The sequence below is a fragment of the Cydia fagiglandana genome, chromosome 14, assembly GCF_963556715.1.
Source record: "Cydia fagiglandana chromosome 14, ilCydFagi1.1, whole genome shotgun sequence".
NCBI lineage: Eukaryota > Metazoa > Arthropoda > Insecta > Lepidoptera > Tortricidae > Cydia > Cydia fagiglandana.
In genome coordinates, this window is record NC_085945.1 from 5,277,821 (window position 1) to 5,298,332 (window position 20,512).

Below are 20,512 nucleotides of genomic sequence, written 5' to 3' on the forward strand. Positions count from 1 at the left end.
CGCGTGCAGCGTTGTAGTATACTAATCTTTATGAGTGACGGCACACCGCTTGCGTAACGTGTGCGTGTGCGGCTCCAACATTTTAGCGCACGCGCACGTGCACGTCACGCACACGCAAGCCGGTGTGCATAGGCCTTAATCAATCACTACTCCGCGAAAGCCTGTGCCCATCAGCGGGCTTAGCATGGTTCCATATTTATCGCCTGTCACTATGCCCGTCACTTTCATACATACTTGTTAGATGGTTCAAACGTGACAGAAGGCTTACCGCGAACCACGTTCGACGTGCTGCCTCCCTGTAACACTTACGTACGAATACACTCTAGCATGGTGACAACCGATAAAAATGCGACCGTGCTACCGCCGCAGGTACCTATCTAAATGCTAAGCTCATAATCAACTCAATTTATTTCAATTTAGCATTCAAGTAATAACAAAACCACTGTTAGACATCCTGTGTTCTGCAATTTCATTTTTCCGCTCAGCTGCGGAAGCTAACCTCTCCTGGGCAAAACATCTCTTTTCTAGAGCTTCCATTTTCCTCTCCTCTAAAGCGACTCTCCTCTCCTCCATTTTTAAGCGCCTTTCCTCTATTTTCACTCTCTTTTCTTCAAGAATGGCCCTCCTTTCGTGCGCGCTTGCCACTCTTAATTCGCTTCTCGCTCTGTCTTTCTGAACAGACACTAATTCCCTAAGATGATTTCGTATATCTGTTAAAACGTCAGTACTGTCATAGTCATTTGTGTTTAGATTAATATCATTATTTTTAACCTTAACGTTGTTTATTACACTTCCTTCCTCTGGCGCGTCTTGTTTGGATTCCGCGTTGGAATTTGACTCGTTCAAAATGGTTTCTATCAAGAAGTGATCTCGATCTAGAAGGTCCAGTGTTTGACCTGAAAATTTAAAGTCAACATTTTAATGTTATGTTTTATTTAACCGGTTAACCCCGGGTTAGTGGAATGGTGCAAGTGGCCCTAAGGGGTTATCCACATTACGTTACGTCAAAGCAAGATGCTGGGAAGATGATCTCAAAAAAAGTGGCCGGCCCAGGATGGATTACACTTGCAAGAGATAGGGAGAAATGGCAACCTTTAGAGGAGGCCTTTGTCGAAAGACAAGCTGTTGCTACAAAACCCAATCGTATGAAAAGACATTAGAAATATTGTTATTACTGTAGAACAGCAATAAAGGCTTATTTATTTATTATTTATAGTTACGTCAAAGCTACACGGGGCGGAGAGGTCATGCCAAATGTGACAGCACGTGTTAATGACTTTAATGAGACATACGACGTGTACAGTCGCCATCAGATATATCGGAGCGGCCGAGGTGCTCAAAAATATCTGAAGACACACTTTAACGCTCTGACAATAGAGGTGTGTTCAGATATTTGCGGGCACCTCGGCCGCTCCGATATATCTGATGGCGACTGTACGTGGAAAAAGCGTGACAAGGGGGGAGGGGGCTCTATTATAATAACTTACCATTTCTATCGACTAGTTCTGATTTCACACCATTGAGAGGGTCGTGAAGGCCGATATCGAAACTTGCTGATTCTATGTCCGTCATGTCCGTCATTTGCGTCTCGTCACATGACGTATCCTCCAGGTATTCTACCCTGAAAAGTGATAATAGTACCTATATTATTAAATGATTCATCCATTTGTTGCGATATGTAAAAATTTAAAAAAACCGGACAAGTGTGAGTCGGACTCGCCCATCGATTGTTCCGTACAATTGTTACCGTACACTTTTTTATTTTTGCAAATTTATAGTTTAGAGATATTGCCCTGTATTTGTAGTGTAAGACGATATTAATTGACAAATTTCATCGTTCTAGGTCAACGGGAAGTACCCTAAAAATTTTTATTCCGCTGAGTGTCGCATTATACGTTTTTTGCGGCATTATATACTTACGGCATACGTTAACGTAGCTGCAAGGGACTTTAGGGAGAGGTTTTAATTTCAACTCCATACGTCTACACATTCCCGAGATAAAGGGTCTTAACAGACAGAGAGAGGGACGGACGGACAACAAAGGTATCCTATAAGGGTTCCGTTTTTCTTTTTGAGGTACGGAACCCTTAGTGTCCGACCAAACACAAAAATCATGTTTCGGCCGAAAGTACAGTCAGCGTCAGAGAGACGTGACCCCCCTAATAGCAGCATAGAAACTGTACAATAATTTCGTCATCACACGTAATGTTTGCGTAGCTGTGTGGTTTCATAAGCGGACTAAATATCCCAAGAAACCGGGTTCGAGACCGATCAAAGTTTTAGAATCTTTTTGGTTTTTTCTTTGTTAGCATACCTGTGTTATTATGTTATTAAGTTCAGAACTATTGAAAACTGAATACGGGTAATATCAAATATTATAGTAGAAATAGGAAAAAATAAAATAATAACAATCTTAAAAACACTGTATTTTATTGGTATTTTATTAACGTTAAGCACAAGTCATAATCATAACACCAGTTTCTTTTTTCGAACTGTCAAAACGATTTGCCGCTGTGGAATTTATATGAAACATTATAAAACCTACTCTTTATTTTATAGTTCTATAAGTTTTATAAAATAGAAAGTGTGGCTAAAAATAACTTAAGTCTACGCTTCATAATTATTGTTCTGGTGCTTTATTTCATGCATGGTTGTGTAATAATTTATTTTAAAAACAGTCAACATCCCTATACTATACCGATATGCGTTTAGTTTGGCAGATATATGTTTGATACTTCTATTTTCCATTATATAAATTGAACATTTATTAACAATAACTTTGCATAAGAGCTGCATTGTAAGCATAATTGTCTTTTAATAGTAAATAAACAACAATATTATAGTGTAAGTTAATTAAAATTGTGGTATGTTACATGGGCTGCGATTAAGTATAGCTGTCTTAATAAGTAATAGCCAGTAATGCAGTTGCATAACAGATAACTATATGTAAATATTGGGTTTGATAAATAATGGTTATGTATAAAACGCGAAGATATTCTAACCTTGCGAGCCATGAACTACGTTTCAGAGAGAAACAGCATGTTATCGGCCAGCGATAACAATATTCATCTCCTGTCACGTTACCACAGTTTTAGGAAACACAACACTTACTACCTATACCTTGTTTTTAGCATTAGAAAAAGGGTTAACAATCTTGACAAATCTTGTTATGTAATAACGCTTCTAACAAAAAGTAACTATTACTTATGAAACCAAAATAATGTAATACCTATATGTCCTTGCTACATATCGTAACGTATTTACTATGACTTATTTTTCAAAAGTGTTTTAAATGTAAAGACACGTTAAGCTTCCTTTTAATGCTAAAAACACAAGGTATAATCTGGAACAATATCAGTAAAACTTTTGCATGCCCATCAAAGAACAATATATTAAAATATTACACTATATTTCACTAGCTGTATTTTTTTCCTAATATTACTGGAGAGGGTAACCGTTATTCTCTTCTATTTGTTTTAGCCTACTTTTCATGCTAGCTACCAAGTTTGAGCATATGTCAGTATTCCTCATATCATAAGTTCCCACGTGCTATAGACTTCTTCATTAAGGTTTCGTTTTGATTTGACCTGATCGGAGTCCCAGTTGAGCAACATTTGACCCCATAAATTTTCAATTGGGTTCAGGTCAGGGCTCTTAGATGGCCAGTCGAAAACTGTAATGTCTGGTTGAGATTCTAACCACTGTTGGACTATCCGTGAGCGATGCACTGCACTATTGTCTTGCACAAAAAAAATTGGCCTTCAGGATATGCGACACGAACTGATGGTAGCATCACGTCCCGTAATATTTCCAGGTATCGTTCAGCTGTTGAGCGAGTTGTAGTAAATGGAGCGTCGGTATGCATTTGCACAATACTACGGTGCCGCTGAGATTCCTCTGTGTAGGCAGAAGGACGAGGGCCTTGCCGATCTTCTTTACGTCACCCGTTCTTTCATACCGCCTTAGCCATTTACGAACCATGCTCCTCTGCAAATAAAAAAAAACACAATTTAAACTGAATAGGTCTACTAACAAAACATGGCCAATGAAATGGAGTAAACTCTAAGTAACTCACCGCTATATTCATTTCTCGTGCAATTTTTTAATACTCTGGTTTTGTTCCCAAAGCACTACAATTTTCGATCACATAAAAAAGTTTAATCGAACCATTTTAAAACTCAGTTGGCACGGTTTCGGACAAGTCGAGAATAAAATGTATAAAACAACGTTACTAATTCGGTACACCTAGAATAGACGTAACGATGACGGTAATGATTTGCGGCGGATGCGAATTATTACAAAGTTACCCTAAATCTCAATTGTAATTTAAAAAATACGAAACGGGATAATCATACCAAATTCAACCTAAACACATATTTAGTTAAAGATGTTGTTACTCACTTTCGGATTCGGATATGAGGGTAGAGAAATAATAATAAATAAAGACAAGACTATATTAAGTATCTATGACTAAGACAAGGACGCATCGACATACGAGTAAGTAACTTCCACCTTTATGATTTGACGATAGTGATTCATATTTTCGCAAGTAATAACATGTGTTCCGTGGCTCAATGGTATAAGTGACGGACTAATGTAAGAACATGTAGTCTCAATGACAGCCGTGAGGTCCGAGGATCGATTCCCAACAACGGTTGGGAGACAAAAGGGAAAAATGACTTTTTGAAATAATATGATGCTTGATACGGCTGTGGCGATGTTGAACTAATGTTTCGACGTTGCCGTGTGAGCTATAGTTTTAAAACCAGGGGGGTCACGTTTCTCTGACGCTGACTGTACATAGACAGCAGATACAAGCAAATTTCGTCCTTATGGTAACCGAAAATGTGGTACCTCTTGATTGAAATCGAGATATATGCTATTGCTTAAGTATATTGATAAGCAGTGGCATATTCATTTAATGAATTGTAAGAGCTGAGATAACAGCAAAGATTAAACAAGGACTCACTCGTATTGTTCCGGTTCATGATCAGAATCTGTTGGGATTTGGAGATAACTGCACTGAAACAAAAAAAAAAGATGCTGAAATGTAAATTCATATCTTTGCCATTATCATTCGTTTTTCTAGGACATGTTTGACATTTATTTTCAACTTTTTTTAAATAAAATCATATCTTATATGTGTATGTACTCTATAATATATTTAGGTATAAGAGCAATAATTTTTTTTTAGTGGAATGTTATACCCTGGATGCCAGCCCTTTAAGCCAAATCTCATAGAAAAAGGGGCAATTTATGATGGCGCCATCATCCAATCCTTTGACAGTTGCCAACCCCAGGAACAGGTGGGTGAGCTCCGGATTGAAGGTCGCACACTCTCACTGCTAGGCCGCCCGCGCTTCTTGTGTGCTATGTGTATCCCTAACTATAGTATTTTAAGTAATAAGATACTTACATCTTTTTCATCGGCAACAGCATTATTTTTGCTTCTATTATTACACAGGTTCTTATAAATGATTTGTTCAACATTGCTCAGAAAGGGTTTTGAACCGCCACTCTTTTTCATTGCTTGGACCTTTTTCTTGATACCACTTTTGAGGTCCTTCCAATACTGGAAATATTAGTTTCATGTAAATAAGCATGTATGTGTATTGTTTGTCTGTTTTTGATCTGTAAGTGTAAAAGTAAATAATGTGAGTCTTGAAACAAGTAAAGAGAAAAAATAAGTTAATACAAATTAAATGATAGGATAAGACCAGGTGGTTTGTGTAGTGTCTAGGTACAGGTGCGTATCCCTCCACATCATACCTGATAAACCACAGCAGCCTGATAAAGCAGGCAGGCAGTTGAAATAACTGATAATGCCTGTATCTAGAGTTATCAACCGAGTTTTCAGTGTTGAGTAGAGTTTGCATTGTGCTTGTCTAGTTTATTCTAGTTTGTTTATTATTTTACATTTATTACTTAAAATTTACCAGATGTTTCAGTACAAGTACAAAATTGTTGAAAACACAAATGGGTCAAAATTCTTTTCGTTGTCTTGTTTTATGTCCCCAAAAAAGTGACAGAATGAAGCTTTTAGTATGAAATGAAATTTAGTTTTTAATTTTTCTCGTGTAAAATAATCTACAGCTAGAAAGACATGCATTGACACTCGACTTTTTTTATTTGATAGAAGACGGAAATACAAGCATGACAGAGTGATCACTAGAGGGCGGAGTACCGGTGGCAAATTTCACACAAAAGGTATGGAGTCGTTTTTATAATTATTATTTTAGGCTTGAATAATAAAATTATTCATTTACCTAATGTACTTAGTATGGTACCTACTCGTAAATTGGAAGTAAGCACTTAACACTATGCACTAAAATTCCGATAAAAGAAAGTTTTCTGGTAATAGATATAGTTAGGAGTATTTTAAGCCTCCAAGGAAGTGAAACCGTGCGAAATAAACTCGAATTGGTTCTAGATAGAAACCCAGATGCTGACGAATTAAGGAATATGATTACAATGGAAAATTATAAACAAGTCCTTAAACATGCAACCATGACATCGGTAGATGTAGAGCGATCGTTTCCACTCATAAATGGATCTTCAATAAATTAAGAAACCGATTCACTCCGAAAAACCAGGAACATGTGGCCATAGTCCAGTCATTTTATAACATGGATACGCACTTAAGTGTAGATTGTGAGGAGGACCTCGAACACATAATTCCAGTCCTCAATTGTAATTGAATGGTCTTGAAAATAATATATCGTTTGGCAGGTATTAACTTCTTAGTCTAGTATTTAGTACCTAATGATAATGTTTTGATAAGAAAACATATTATTATGTATTATAGATATTAACAACATATTACATTATATTTGTATGCTCGTAAGATAATTTCTATAAGTTCCTAAAAATTATTATGCAAAATTAATCATTTATTCGTTATTTATTTAATCATAAGAATACTTAGGCGACTCCATTACATTTAGTGTGAAATTTGCCACCGGTACTCCGCCCTCTAGTGATCACAGTAACAAGACAACAAAAATAATTTTGACCCAAATAAGATAAAGGGACAAAAGATTTTTATTTGCGACGATCACAAAACATGTATACAGTCACCTACAATAATATATTACACAACGAAGGCCACAAATATCAGACACAATCTTATTTGTAGAGCCATAGGAGCATATCACATATTTTTGCGGCCTTTTGAGAGTATCATCATATTATTGCAGGTGACTGTACGAACATAAATAAGAGAATTTAAACCAAAATCTAAGAAAGACACAATGACATTGAACCAATATACCATTATACCGCCTTTAGCTATGGAGAAAAAAAAGTGTACATACCCTATTCCATTCCCTTGGTGATTTATTCATGCCGTTCTCCTGAGCATTCAGCAAATTCGCCAGCTCCTGCCACTTGGCGTCGTGATAATGTTTGCCAAAGGCGGTCCTGTAGTTGACGCCTTTCGCCAAGTTGGGATTGTCACTCATGAACTTCACAAGCAGGTTTAACTGCTTGTAAGTTGCTCTCATCCTTCGGCGGCGCGGTTCCATTGAGTTCTTAAAAAATAAACACTTATTATTTAATTAAATTTTCTACTTGGCGCCGTTCTGTGGAGCAAGAGCTGGGTGTAACAGAATGGAAAGAAGATTATTATTAACTCATGTCGAAAAGTGATCTTTTAACTTACCGAATTTTCAGGTTATTTACCGCGTAAATGTAGTGCACTTTAATATACTTTTTTGAGGTGGAATAATTTACAAGGTATCTAAAAATTGTTTAGTGCGTAAAAGTATTTTGTAATTTATAGTTAACTTTGAACTTAGTTAACTTTTGGCTAAGTTGAATTTACTTGCCTTGCAGTTTGTTTTGTTTGACACTAATGACATGACACAATAGTTGGTTTGTACGCGGAAAAGAAGCGTGAAACGTTGCAAAATGGCCGCGGTTCGCGCATGGTTCGCGCAACGCAATAATCGATCTTAATGTTGCTAGTAACATAAAATTGTTCAGGCAACAAACCATAGAAAGTTTAAAAAAAAGACAGGATCATTCATGGAACAAACTAACGGCATAATGGAGGTAATACAAAATAATCTGTACCTACATGTACAGCAAGCTTTAAAATTGTACAGGACCGCACCTTGGTCCTGTCAACCAAGGCACACCAAGGCCTGTCCGATCGTATGGATGGCGGTCCGCCGTACGTTCATTAAGAACGTAGATATAAGTGAAAGCGAGAAAGAGATATTCTGACCGGACCAAAGTTGCGGTTCGGTACGCCCGTCTGTTAGAGATTTTTTATTGCACACTGGCGGGTGGTTTCTTTCGACGTTTTTTTTTCTAACGAAAAAAAAACTTAGACGTTCCTCCAAAAATGTCGGTAAACTCAAAAATTATGGATTATTTTCTATTTTGGAAATAACTATAATATTAGTATAAGCGCTATTACGTAGAAGTGAATTTACAATTTTATTATGTACAGCCGTAGAAAGAAAATCCGCCAGCAAGATGTCGTATACGACAATCAAACAAGGGATTCTATTCCCAAACGGGGATATTATTCCGAACTCGTATCGGATTTAATAAAAGATGAGAATGAGAAGGGAATTTGTGGCAAAAAAAGGATGAAATTAATTTTACAGGTCAGTTTTCTCACAATTTTGTTTTATTCGTTTAGCTTGACCAACATTCGTGACGTGCCGTGGCAGCCTGCCCGAAACTGGCGACGGAAGATATGTCCGTCGGGCGGGTTTTCACCTTTTATCTCAATTACTTTTAATACTTAACTATGCTTCTGTTTAAAATTTAGGTCATCAGTTCTAGGCTACCTATATCATTTTATAATATATACTAAAATTATACTTCTATGATCCTATAGGTATGTATGATATGCAAAGTAACGATATACAGTGAGCAGCAATAGTTAGTTGCTAAGCGGGCGTGGTGTTCAAAATGATCTTGATGCGACTTTATTGTTAAGAAAATAAGAGCATGTCAAGGTAATTTTGAACACCTCGCCCGCTTAGCAACTTCTGCTGCTGACTTACATCTTCTTCTTCCTCGCGTTATCCCGGCATTTTGCCACGGCTCATAGGAGCCTGGGGTCCGCTTTACAACTAATCCCATGATTTGACGTAGGCACTAGTTTTTACGAAAGCGACTGCCATCTGGCCCCAATTTCACATCGGTGACAGGTGCGACGAATTGTAAAATCACTGTTGCTGACGTCAGAGGCATCCATGGCCTACGATTACCACTTACCATCGGGCGGGCCGTATTCCTGTTTGCCACCATCATCGTGTTATCTAAAAAAACTTTATTATATCGAAAAAAACAGATATTTCTCCTGCGAAGTTTCTGACAATTGTCAAAGATTTAGAAGAATTGTAGGTAATTCTTGACAGGTAATGAGTTAGTTATATGTCGGAATTTCGTGACAATTGTAGTGTTTCTTGTGACAATTGTCATAAACTTAGCAAGAGAAATATCTGTTTTTTTCCGATATCGTAAAGTTTTTTTTTTATAATACAATGATGGTGGCAAACAGGAATACGGCCCGCCCGATGGTAAGCGGTAACCGTAGTTCATGGATGCCTGTGACGTCAGCAACAGTGATTTTACAATTCGTCGCACCTGTCACGTTGGTGAAACAGGGGCCTGACCTTCCAACTCAGAGGGGAAACTAGGCCTTACTGGGATTAGTCCGGTTTCCTCACGATGTTTTCCTTCACCGAAAAGCGACTGGTAAAATATCAAATGATATTTACCAAAACCATAATTTTATTTTTTGATTTTATTTTGCTGACTTACATATGAAAATAAATAAAAAGAAGACATGACTGTTTTCGTGATTGTTTATCGAGACAACTTTAAGCAAGCTTTTAGTTAGAAGCTCATTTCTATATGGCAAAATTAAAGCGACTCAAACATACTACCTACGTCGCTAAAGGGTAATTTGGCCAAATCCCTAACTTCCGTTGATGGCAGGCTAAAACATCCGCTCTGGCGCCCATGTTGGTGTCCCTACCGAAACCACAAAAACCGAGGATGCTGCTGCCTCCAGGAAGGTGGACCACTTACCCAGGAGACGAGACTGTTGTAAGTAAACATAATTATGTAGGTACTCGTACAGTCAGCCAAGAAAGTGGTCTACCACTTTTCGACTCTATTATCTGATTTATATAGTCGAAAAGTGATATTTGTACACTGTACCAACTGTACCAAGATATTTGGCTTCTTTGACCATAAGTCTTAATATCTATACTCTGTCAAGTAATTTCCGTCATTAGAAAAGAGCAACAAATTTAAAAAATGTAGGCGTGAAGATTTGTCGTCCCATAGATGAATTTCGCGCCTTTTTCTACTGATTTTATGGTAGGTACTGCTTTATCCGGTAACTATATTGCTATTTAATTAGCGGTGCCTGACAAAACTATCATAGCAATATTATTGTTGTAATCTAATATTTCTTGTAGGCGCACTGACGCACTAGCTAGCTAGACCACAGCTAGAGCATGGTGTCGGTTCGTAAAGCGTTTAAAAATAATAACTTTGTTTGTATATTTCGTTTTAAATCTGTTTCCGGGCGTTCCTTTCGATTCCAAGCTGATTAGGTGTATATTTTGTAAAGCTTTTATGTAACCCATTCGAAGCCGGGGCGGGTTGCTAGGCATAGAAATAAGAATGTGTATAGGTAATTGAAAACTTAGACCGTTGCTATATATTTGACGCTGACTGTATACTGCGCTGCACGTAGTGATAATGATATATTTTTCTTTATTTTAGCAATTCCCGTTCTCAACATTTGTGCCGAAGCTGCAGTTTCTGAATATCGTACCGCCGAAAGAGATGCCACGATTGGTCAAAATCGAACGATTACGTAGAAAATTCTTGGCTGCTAATATAAAGGTGAGTCTGTTTATTTTCTTTAGTAGAACCATAGTAGAACTACGAGTTGTAATGTGGGTCTGTCTCAGAGCATTTAATAACCGGAGTCACCTTTAAGAGCTTACCCCTCTGCTGAAAACCTTGCACAATCGTGCATACTTACTGTTGTATGGACTGACGTTTGTCTGACATGGTTATTTGTACGTTATGTACAAATAGCCATACATTTGACGTGTCCCTCCCCCGCAAAAAGCTCTCTGTAGGGTAGTACTATTACTTATTCTGTGACCCTAATAGCTTAATGAAGAACGATATTATAAGCTTTTATTTAGTTTCACCTGTCTCGTTGTCGATCTGTAATCAAATCTTGCAAGTTTGATCCACTTCCCGATTTCCGTTTGAGCTGAAATTTTGCATATATACGTAAGTCGGGTGACAATGCAATATTATGCTGTCATCGAGCTGATCTGATGATGGAGACCGGAGGTGGCCATAGGAACTCTGTGATAAAACAAGGAAACCTAATTGTGTTTGAGGTTTTTAGAATTGTCTCGATTAGTTAGTTGCCTGTGGAAAGAAAAGCGATAAAAGCTTGTACCGAAAATGAAACTAATTATAGACTTATTTTTCAGAAAATGCTGCGAGAGCTAGGTATTCAGACATATTGGATGCTGCCGCCCTCAGTGTATCCGATCACTGATCAACAGCATTACGGCCTTCACAGTCCATTCCCGAAGCTACCTCTGGAAATATTTGATAACACTGAATTTGATTGCCGGTGAGACACCAGCCCCATCATTATTTAAGTACTATCTATTAGCTTTTGCCCGCGACTTCGTCAGCGTTATTCTGACTTTATTCTTAGGTGTTCAAAAGATCTTGACGCGTCAAGGTAATTTTGAATACCTCGCCCGCTTAGCAACTTCTGCTGCTGACTGATGTACATAAATTTATATCCTATAAAGAATAAATGGGACATGGCGGTCAGCTACGTCCAACAATCATCACCCAGACCAGGGCTTCAGTCACCACTTATAAACCTATCATAATAGCAATTAACCATACGTGTGGCAGACGCCATTTTCCACATATCAGGACGTATGCCGTTCTCCCGCTGCTGCTAGAGGGCCTACCGCAAACCACGTTCGACGTGTTGCCTCTCTGTCGCACTGGTAAATTCATACGTAAGTATGACAGGGGCAACACTCGGAGTAATTAACAATGGAGCCGCCATTAACAGGCGTTCCCCTCTGTCGAAAATAGGCGGCCAATGGTCAACCTCATGTCAACCATATGTATGGACTGACGTTTATCTGACATGACGTACCTATACATTTGATGTGCCCCTCCCCCGCAAAAAACGGCAGACTATTTTGTACCGAAAATTTTAGATATGGCGTCTCCGTTGGTTATATCCTCCAAGGGGGCAACATGTCGAACGGGGTTCGCGGTAGGTCCTCAGGAAGGAATATCGGCTCGTCTGCCGGTGTGGACTACGAGACATTTTTTGGCTCTCTCTTGACATAAAGTGCCAAAAATAGGTTCTTCACTGCTTTGACATATAATATCACAATGCGAGATCGAGACAAGGATAGGCTACAGTTGGTCAGTATCGTCAGCGAACTTTTGAGGATTTATCATAATGACATGCTCTAGGACTCCAGAGGAGTGGCTTGGTCTCGGACAAATAGAAGGCGAACAACATCCATGCCCGGGACTCGCGTTCATACCCAAAATAGAGGGGAAGGCGAGGACTGGAGGGGATATTATCCACGTGCTCAACAATGTGTATGATGTTAGTACCTTCGTACTTACTACTAGTTAAATTTGTCATTGAGTTATGCCCCAACAGCTTAAGTGAATATCATAATATAAACGGTTAGTTAATAAGTAAGTAAATATGTCATTCTCACTGTATTGCCTAACATCAACATGTACACATCCAATTTATGGCTTATGAATATATAAATTTAAAAAAACTTGGCTGGCGCGATGACCTAAAATGAGTCTTGGCCTCCAACGCAAGAGCACACCACTTTGCTCGGTCCAGAGCGATGTCACGCCTGCCACACACGCACGCACGCACGCACGCACGCACGCACGCACGCACGCATGCACGCACGCACGCGGAGGTGGAGGCAGGTCTCCGTGAGTAAAGCGGGCGTGATATCGCTCTGGACTTTTGAAGCTATTTGAAATACAGCTGTGCAACTTGCGGATGGTTTCCAAAAAATCGGGATTCATCTCAGACATTTTTTGGAACTTCACAAGAAGTTGGAAAGAATTCCGTTTTCCGAAACATTGCTGATGGAATGTTGAACTGGCGCGGTGATCCGCGTCAGCGATTTGGAATTATTGGTAGGTAGTGTTGGTACTTTTTATACTCCACTAGTTTTTACCCGAAACTTTAAATTAGCGCGAAAGCCCTATGCTTATTATGCAGGTTATTGTATAGTAACCGACCGCTTAATTCTGACTTCTTTTTTAAGAGTGTTTCAATGTAATTCACAATGCAGTCAATTTGGGTCATACCTATATTTTTTGCAGTGGGCTAACGTTGCAGTTTACAGTTATGATAAAAAAACGACGACATGGCATGTTATGGTGTTGGACGGAAGTAAACGAACATACGAGTAAGTATTTGCACTATCCGACTAGCATGCAATAGAGCGGGCTGTAAATAGTATATTACATACCTAGCAGTAAAGTAAGAAATGTTTCAGGTCACATTGAATTGCTACAGGCTTTTGAGACGATACAGTATGCCTAGCACGTAAGTGGCGCGACGGTATCTCTATAGCTCCCTCCAGACTATGCGCGTGAATCGCGGGCGAAGCCGCGAACGCGAGTGTGGAGTCGATTTCGCTGTCCGCGAAAATCGACGCCACACTCGCGTTCGCGGCTTCGCGCCGCGATTCGCGCACGAGTGTGGAGGAGGCTATAGTCTGGAGGGGGCTTATCTCGCCCGCAATATAGACTTCTATCTCACGGGCAAAATACTGTCGCGTCATTTCTGTGCCCTAGCAAAAAATATACATTACGCAAGTTCTGAAATATAAGAGGGTCTGTAGTCGGACTACCTACATTTCGTGACCACCTTGTTTATCGCATTCGCGTGTAATAAAATTTAAGTTCGAACTGATGTGTCATAGCTATATAACTATAGATGTAGTTGTAGTTCATACCTAATTGTTTTCCATTGTTTTTTCACGGAATCGCACCAACGTGTCATGCTATTTCAGTCGGTCTCGGTACAAAAAGTATTGAGGTTGACTGAATTAACATGACAAATACGAAAGTTTCCGAGAGAATACGATGGAAAACAATTATGCACTACATGTGTACGGTTGTTTTTCAGTATTCCTCGAATCCGACTGATGTTTAAGGCTGACGACCCCGAGACGTTTTCGATGAGGGTCAAATTCGCTATAGACCTGCGGAATGAGGTCGAAAACGATTTGAGGTTTGAGGAGCTACCGCGAAAACCGAAAATCGCAAATTGCGGGGATCTTTCTCTTTTACTCCAATGAAGGCGTAATTAGAGTGACAGAGAAAGATGCCCGCAATTTGCGAACTTCTATTTTCGCGGTTATAGTCTTGGTAGTTTGTTCTATGGGCAACAGTTAAGATGCTAGGCTGCTAGGTGCTAGCGATTTAGGTATCATCGCCCATATTATTTTTAACACGTTGGCTGCCCGCCATACTCAGTGGCGGATTTGCGGTCTTTGCCGCCTTAGGCCCCAGGTCCTATAGCCGCCCCAGCGAATTTTTGTCACAATTTGCCACCCCTAAATATCTTGCCGCCCTAGGCCGGGTGTACTGGGCTTAGGGAAAATCCGCCACTGACCATACTACTCATGCAGTATTGCTCCCACGCCCACTATACCCTAAAAATGAGCATCAGAGCGGCTAACGCGAAAACCGAAATTCGCAAATTGCGGGGTTCTTTCTCTTTTACTCTAATGAAGGCGTAATTAGAGTGACAGAGAAAAATCCCCGCAGTTTGCGAACTTCGATTTTCGCGGTTATAGCCCTGATCCTACCGGTGAAGGCCATGACCACACACAGAGATTACGTGATCCCACCGGTAATGCTCATGGCAGCCAACGTGCTAAGTTACAATTTGTAAACTTTATCACGAAGACACAGGTCCATCGGCGATGAGTGATGATGATGAGTTGCCAGTGGCGGATTTGCAGTCTTTGCCGCCCTAGGCCCTAGGCCCTGTAGCCGCCCCTTTCAAGGCACCCATAATATTGACTACATTTTGAGTTATTTCTTGTTACCATCAGAGAATTTTTTGTCACAATTTGCCGCCCCTAAATATCTTGCCGCCCTAGGCCCAGGCCTACTGTGCCTTAGGGCAAATCGGCCACTGTGAGTTACTCTTGAAGAGAAGACGTTGCTAATTACTACAACACTGTTAACGTCCACGGGTGGACCTTATGCCTTTTGTAATAAGGTCCACCGATGGACAGTTAACAGAGTGGGTGATGGTACCGAATTAAGGACATATTAGATAAGGGGATCAGCAGGGCGATACGAACTCTTACATGGAAAGATTTAAATACTATTCTTATACCCTAAAAGGAAACTTAAGCACGTGCCGTCTACACTTAAGGCATGGCCATAATGCTCTTTCACATGTGGCCTAAATCGGTTACGGATCTGAAATGCAGGATGTAGGTACAGTCAACGGCAGAGATATGTTTACATTTTTCGCCTTATTACAAAAGAATTTAAGATGCAAGAGTGTAAACATATCTTATACGTCGACTGTACACTTCGCGTAAATAAAAAGGGGTCTCTTATGCTGTCCGCTGTCCTCTACCAATGTATGCTCCATATGCTTTTCTCTCCGACTTAACACTTATAGTTTACTTCAGGTCATACTCTAATAAAACATGGTCTTCTCTTCCCAGAGTGACACAAGCCTACGTCACAATAACATGGCCGCTATAGCGCTATCGCATATTATCATATAGCGCTGTCGCATGATGACGTAGGCATGTGTCAGTCAGGTGACCTAGAAAAGACGGGAAGAGAGTACCAGGCCGCGTAGCCAAGATGTCAATCGCTTACGCTCCGTAGCGATCGAAACGCAACTGTCACTGTCGCGCTAATATAGAAGAGTGATAGAGAGACATAATGCTTTTCAATGTCGAAGCGATAGCGATTGTAACCTTGGCTAGGCCGGCAGGCGGAGTATATTGTTATCATGCTTCAGGTTCTATTTATATTTGGACTGTCTTGCGTTGGACGGGCTGCCGGCCATGCCGCTGGCCTTCATGCCGAAGATCATCAAACTGGTGAGGGTCCATAAGCAAGCCCGAGAGTTGGATGAGGTGCACTTGGAAGAGCTTAAAAATGAGGTAAACGTTTGCTGAACTTCCCAGCAGTGGCGTAGCTTAAACCAATCTAGCCAGGGGGAAGAACCACACCTGCGAAGCCCTTTTCAATATGTTTTTAGGGTTCCGTACCCAAAGGGTAAAACGGGACCCTATTACTAAGACTTCGCTGTCCGTCCGTCTGTCACCAGGCTGTATCTCACGAACCGTGATAGCTAGACAGTTGAAATTTTCACAGATGATGTATTTCTGTTGCCGCTATAACAACAAATACTAAAAACAGAATAAAACAAAGATTTAAATGGGGCTCCCATACAACAAACGTGATTTTTGACCAAAGTTAAGCAACCTCGGGAGTGGTCAGTACTTGGATGGGTGACCGTTATTTTTTTGCTTCTTTTTGTTTTTTTTTTGCATTATGGTACGGAACCCTTCGTGCGCGAGTCCGACTCGCACTTGCCCGGTTTTCTTTGTGTAAATGTTTGGCTTTGCGAGGCCCCCCTAAGTGCGAGGCCGTGACCGAAGGCCCCATTTGCCCACGCCTAGCTACGCCACTGCTTCTCAGTTGATATGTTACTCTTCGAAAGCCGCAAAAATATGTGACACGCTCCTATGGCTCTACAAATAAAATCGTGTCAGAAATTTGTGCGGCCTTCGTTGTGTAACATATTATTGCACGATACATTACATTCGCAAATATTTTAAGTCTAAGTACTTTCAATTTCATAGTGGGGTTAAGTCTGTTTGCCATCGACCATCAAAATGATTTAACAGAAATGCCTATTTTCTGAATAATCTCAAAAGGGTATCGTCTTGGGTCGTCCCATTCGTTTTTCGTCAAGTTCTTAAATTAGTCCTATTCTGCTTTCGTCACCCATTCTACATTCATCGCAATCGTCGGTGGCTTTCCATGTAGAATGCGTGACGAAAGCAGAATAGGACTAATTTATGAACTTGACGAAAAACGAATGGGACGACCCAAGACGATACCCTCAAAAGCTGTATACTTACCCCTCTAATCTTAAGATTGTATGTTCAATGTGCCTTTAGCTTAAGCCCCCTCCAGACTATGCGCGTGAATCGCGGGCGAAGCCGCGAACGCGAGTGTGGAGTCCTGAACGCAGACCTGCGAAATCGACTCCACACTCGCGTTCGCGGCTTCGCCCGCGATTCACGCGCATAGTCTGGAGGGGGCTTTACATTTGATAAATCTGATGGCGACTGCATGCTGGAAAACTATATTGCGCTTTTTGTTATTTCAGGCATTTCTAACGTACAAAAAGATGGAGGGAAAAATGAAAATCATCAACACGATAACGAAGTACAATGACTTGTATAGCTTCATAAATGTGCCGACAAAAGATTACGTAGCTCCTGTCCCTGATTACGGTATGTTAAGCCCCCTCCGGACTATGCGCGTGGGCGCTGTCTGCGAAAATCGACGCCACACTTACGTTCGCGGCTTCGCGGCGCGATTCGCGCACGAGTGTGGAGGAGGCTTTACAAGCTTTAAAGTGGTAACACACTATCGCACCGCACCGCGACCTTGATGCGTCGCACCCATGATTGAGAGCGAGAAACAGACATCTCTTCCTCGCTCTCACTTATGGGTGCGACGCATCAAGGTGGCGGTACGGTATGATAGTGTGTTACCACTATTACAGATGTACCTAGTGCATAATTGTTTTCCTTCGTATTTTCTCGGAAACGTTCGTATTTTCGTGCTACTTCGATCAACCGAAGTATTTTTTGTACAGAGCTAGACTCACTAGACTGACTGTAATAGAAAGACACGTTCGTACGTTTCCGTGAAAATACAAAGGAAATTAGTTATGTACTACATCTGTAATTTAGTTTCACCTGTCCTGTTGTCTGTGTGTGGATCTGTATTACAGAATCTGTAAGTAAAATTTCACCCATTTCCCGGTTTTCGATTGATCTCAAAATTTGCATAGGTACGTATGTAAGTCGACAATGCAATTTTATGGTACTATCGAGCTGATCTGGATCTGATGATGGAGACAGGAGGTGGCCTTGGGAACTCTGTGATAAAACAACGCAACCTAATTGTGAATGGCGTGGTTAGAGATGTCTCGATGAGTATTAGTTGCCTGTGAAAATAAAAGTACAGTCAGCTATAAAAGTTTGTACCAAGAATGAAATTTTATATAGGTAGGTAGTTTCCTTCTTGGTTTTAACATTTATCGGCGTTATATTTATTGTAGCATTGTATTTATATCGGATTATTGTTAGCAATGGCGTAAGCGCAATCGACAATAAGGGCCTTTTTCATAGAAAACGTCACATTTAGGCGCTCCTGCTGCTGACTTTACGCATCTGAATCACAATTTCAGGACGATATCCATGTGTGATGGACGATTTTGACGGCAGAATGAAATATAACCAGTGGTTCTCGCTCTACGTTCTCACGGAGAGTGTCTCCTGCATACATCTAGTCGTCGACGAATGCTTGAAGGTTATCCCTTTCTTACAAATACATTTAAATCAAAATGACAGTTAAGACTAAGTGAGGTTTTTAGCGCGTTTATGAACTAGGGGGTAAAGCGTTAAGGCTCAGCCTTCAACCTCAATTATGTACGTGGTGTGCTGTCCTGCCTAAAATGCGCTTGAATATTTATCAGTAAGATACGTAAGGTTCGCGATACCCTTAAAGGCGCATCAGAGCGTGGAACAGCTCTAATAATGCTAATTAAAAATGCCTAGGTACTCCAGAGCATACAGTCGCTGTTTTCGAAATCGGTCGGGAGTGTTTTCTGTGGGTAGATCTGATATATCTGATATACGCATGTAAGTAAATAAAGTACGAGTGAGTCTCAGCCCGAACTTGGTGTTTGATTTACATCATTAACATGGCGCAGTCGGTAGGTTAATCATTTTTATCATCATGTTGCTTAGTTCTACAGTTTTTACTTACCAGAGGGCACTTTACAGTTTTTATTGGATTGTTTCAAATATTAATTTTCGAGCCATTTCAGGTGGAATCAATGCTGTTCTTCACAAGTAACTATGGAAGAAACGCTAGTTTAGCGGAGTTTGACGCGGCGCAACAACATTGCACATCCATGGTAAAGTTTTAATAATTGTTTTCTGTGTGTGTGTCACTAACAAATAATTCAGTTGTCTTAATGCATGCGTTAGGGGTCATCCATTAATTACGTCACACGAATTTCTAGGTTTTTTGACCCCTCTCCCCCTCCCTGTCACACTTGGTCACATTTGGCAAACCCCTCCCCCTTAGTGTGACGTCACATTTTTTCTACGAAATCGCCAAATCGAATTAAGTAAGTACCTAAGTATTATTCATATTTTATCAAAATATTTTTGACGGTATAAATATTAGTAATTTTATAACCCAAAACTGCTTAGGAAAGAAAATTAAACGAATAAAAACGTTTATCGTTTTAAAAACTTGTTATTTAAATGTATAGCGTATAAAATAATTTAACTAAATTTTCGGTTACTGATGAAGTTAAAGTGACGTCACAAAGTTTGTGTCTCCCCCCTCCCCCATGTCACATTTTCTTGACCCTCTCCCTCCCCCTAAACGTGTGATGTAATTAATGGATGACCCCTTAGCTGCCATTTTAAAGTAAGGACAAATACTTTCATACATTACCCGTCCCTTTCTAATGATACATTCAGGAAAAGACGGGTAGTCTATCTCGCACACGAGGTAGGTCCTATCACGGTGCTAAGCATACATACTGCCACAAGCAGGCGTGGCTCACTCCGCGATTTCGTCGCTTTGCAACAGGTAGCTAAAGCAACTTTTTGGTGGCTAACCATAAGCCGCGCGTGGCGCTGTCGCCACCTAGCGGCCATATCTGTCCTGATCGTAACAGACGCGTTTTGTGAGAGAGTGAGTCTTCTGTACCTAGTACTATTATTTATTCTGTGGCACAAGTCACAACTCACAAACTTAGAGCGGGGGTCGGCCTTAATATTAAATGTTATTACTTGTTCTTAGATGCTGAAATATCTAAACATAACGTGGCTCAACAACACGGCGCATGCTATACGCATGTCATTCAGAGATGTCGGAAAAGGGTAACATTTCCTGTTATTTCGTCGGGTGACAAGCAAAAGTCACTAAGTACTATAAAAAAATTAAAGTAACAATGCACTTCATTACACTTGTAATACGGTTTATTGTCCAATAATTTCAATGGTGTTAGTTAGTGACTTTTGCTTGTCACCCGACGATTTGTTGATAGCGTTATTTTCTTTTGATCACTCGTGCTTGGAAAGGAACTTATGGATATTTTATAGGTGCAGTGTAACAC

The 20,512-nt window shown here is 40.2% G+C and overlaps 2 protein-coding genes across 3 annotated transcripts in view; one reads left to right on the top strand and one right to left on the bottom strand.

The window, feature by feature from the left end:
- Window positions 1-390: 390 nt before the first annotated feature.
- Window positions 391-7,853, bottom strand: LOC134670509 (uncharacterized). Of its 2 annotated transcripts, XM_063528323.1 has the most exons (6): window positions 7,661-7,853; window positions 7,314-7,529; window positions 5,417-5,572; window positions 4,970-5,022; window positions 1,488-1,621; window positions 391-896 (listed from the first exon to the last, which is right to left on the bottom strand). In XM_063528323.1, exons 2-6 carry the CDS (start codon window positions 7,521-7,523, stop codon window positions 424-426), a joined length of 1,026 nt encoding a protein of 341 aa, XP_063384393.1. In that variant the 5' UTR covers window positions 7,524-7,529; window positions 7,661-7,853; the 3' UTR covers window positions 391-423. The 2 variants fall into 2 exon arrangements, with proteins under 2 accessions (XP_063384393.1, XP_063384394.1); XM_063528324.1 differs by lacking the exon at window positions 7,661-7,853 and having other exon boundaries at window positions 7,314-7,542.
- A 511-nt stretch (window positions 7,854-8,364) lies between these two features.
- The window catches only part of LOC134670675 (dynein axonemal heavy chain 1-like), a 101,390-nt gene continuing 89,242 nt past the window's right edge, over window positions 8,365-20,512 (top strand). Inside the window, exons 1-12 of the mRNA XM_063528493.1 lie at window positions 8,365-8,615; window positions 9,961-10,071; window positions 10,759-10,881; window positions 11,493-11,638; window positions 12,517-12,655; window positions 13,408-13,493; window positions 14,219-14,323; window positions 16,088-16,232; window positions 17,471-17,597; window positions 18,563-18,684; window positions 19,205-19,294; window positions 20,197-20,276. Coding sequence (XP_063384563.1) covers window positions 8,448-8,615; window positions 9,961-10,071; window positions 10,759-10,881; window positions 11,493-11,638; window positions 12,517-12,655; window positions 13,408-13,493; window positions 14,219-14,323; window positions 16,088-16,232; window positions 17,471-17,597; window positions 18,563-18,684; window positions 19,205-19,294; window positions 20,197-20,276 — 1,442 coding nt within the window. The 5' untranslated portion in view covers window positions 8,365-8,447. The remainder of the gene's footprint in view (window positions 8,616-9,960; window positions 10,072-10,758; window positions 10,882-11,492; window positions 11,639-12,516; window positions 12,656-13,407; window positions 13,494-14,218; window positions 14,324-16,087; window positions 16,233-17,470; window positions 17,598-18,562; window positions 18,685-19,204; window positions 19,295-20,196; window positions 20,277-20,512) is intronic.

Coding starts and splice junctions, on each gene's coding strand:
- LOC134670509 (XM_063528323.1), bottom strand. CDS start 7,523: ATGGAACCGCGCCGCCGAAGGATGAGAGCAACTTACAAGCAGTTAAAC. Junction 5,573..7,313: donor CACCAAGGGAATGGAATAGG/GTATGTACACTT, acceptor TAATATTTCCAG/TATTGGAAGGACCTCAAAAG. Junction 897..1,487: donor AGAACTAGTCGATAGAAATG/GTAAGTTATTAT, acceptor TTAAATTTTCAG/GTCAAACACTGGACCTTCTA.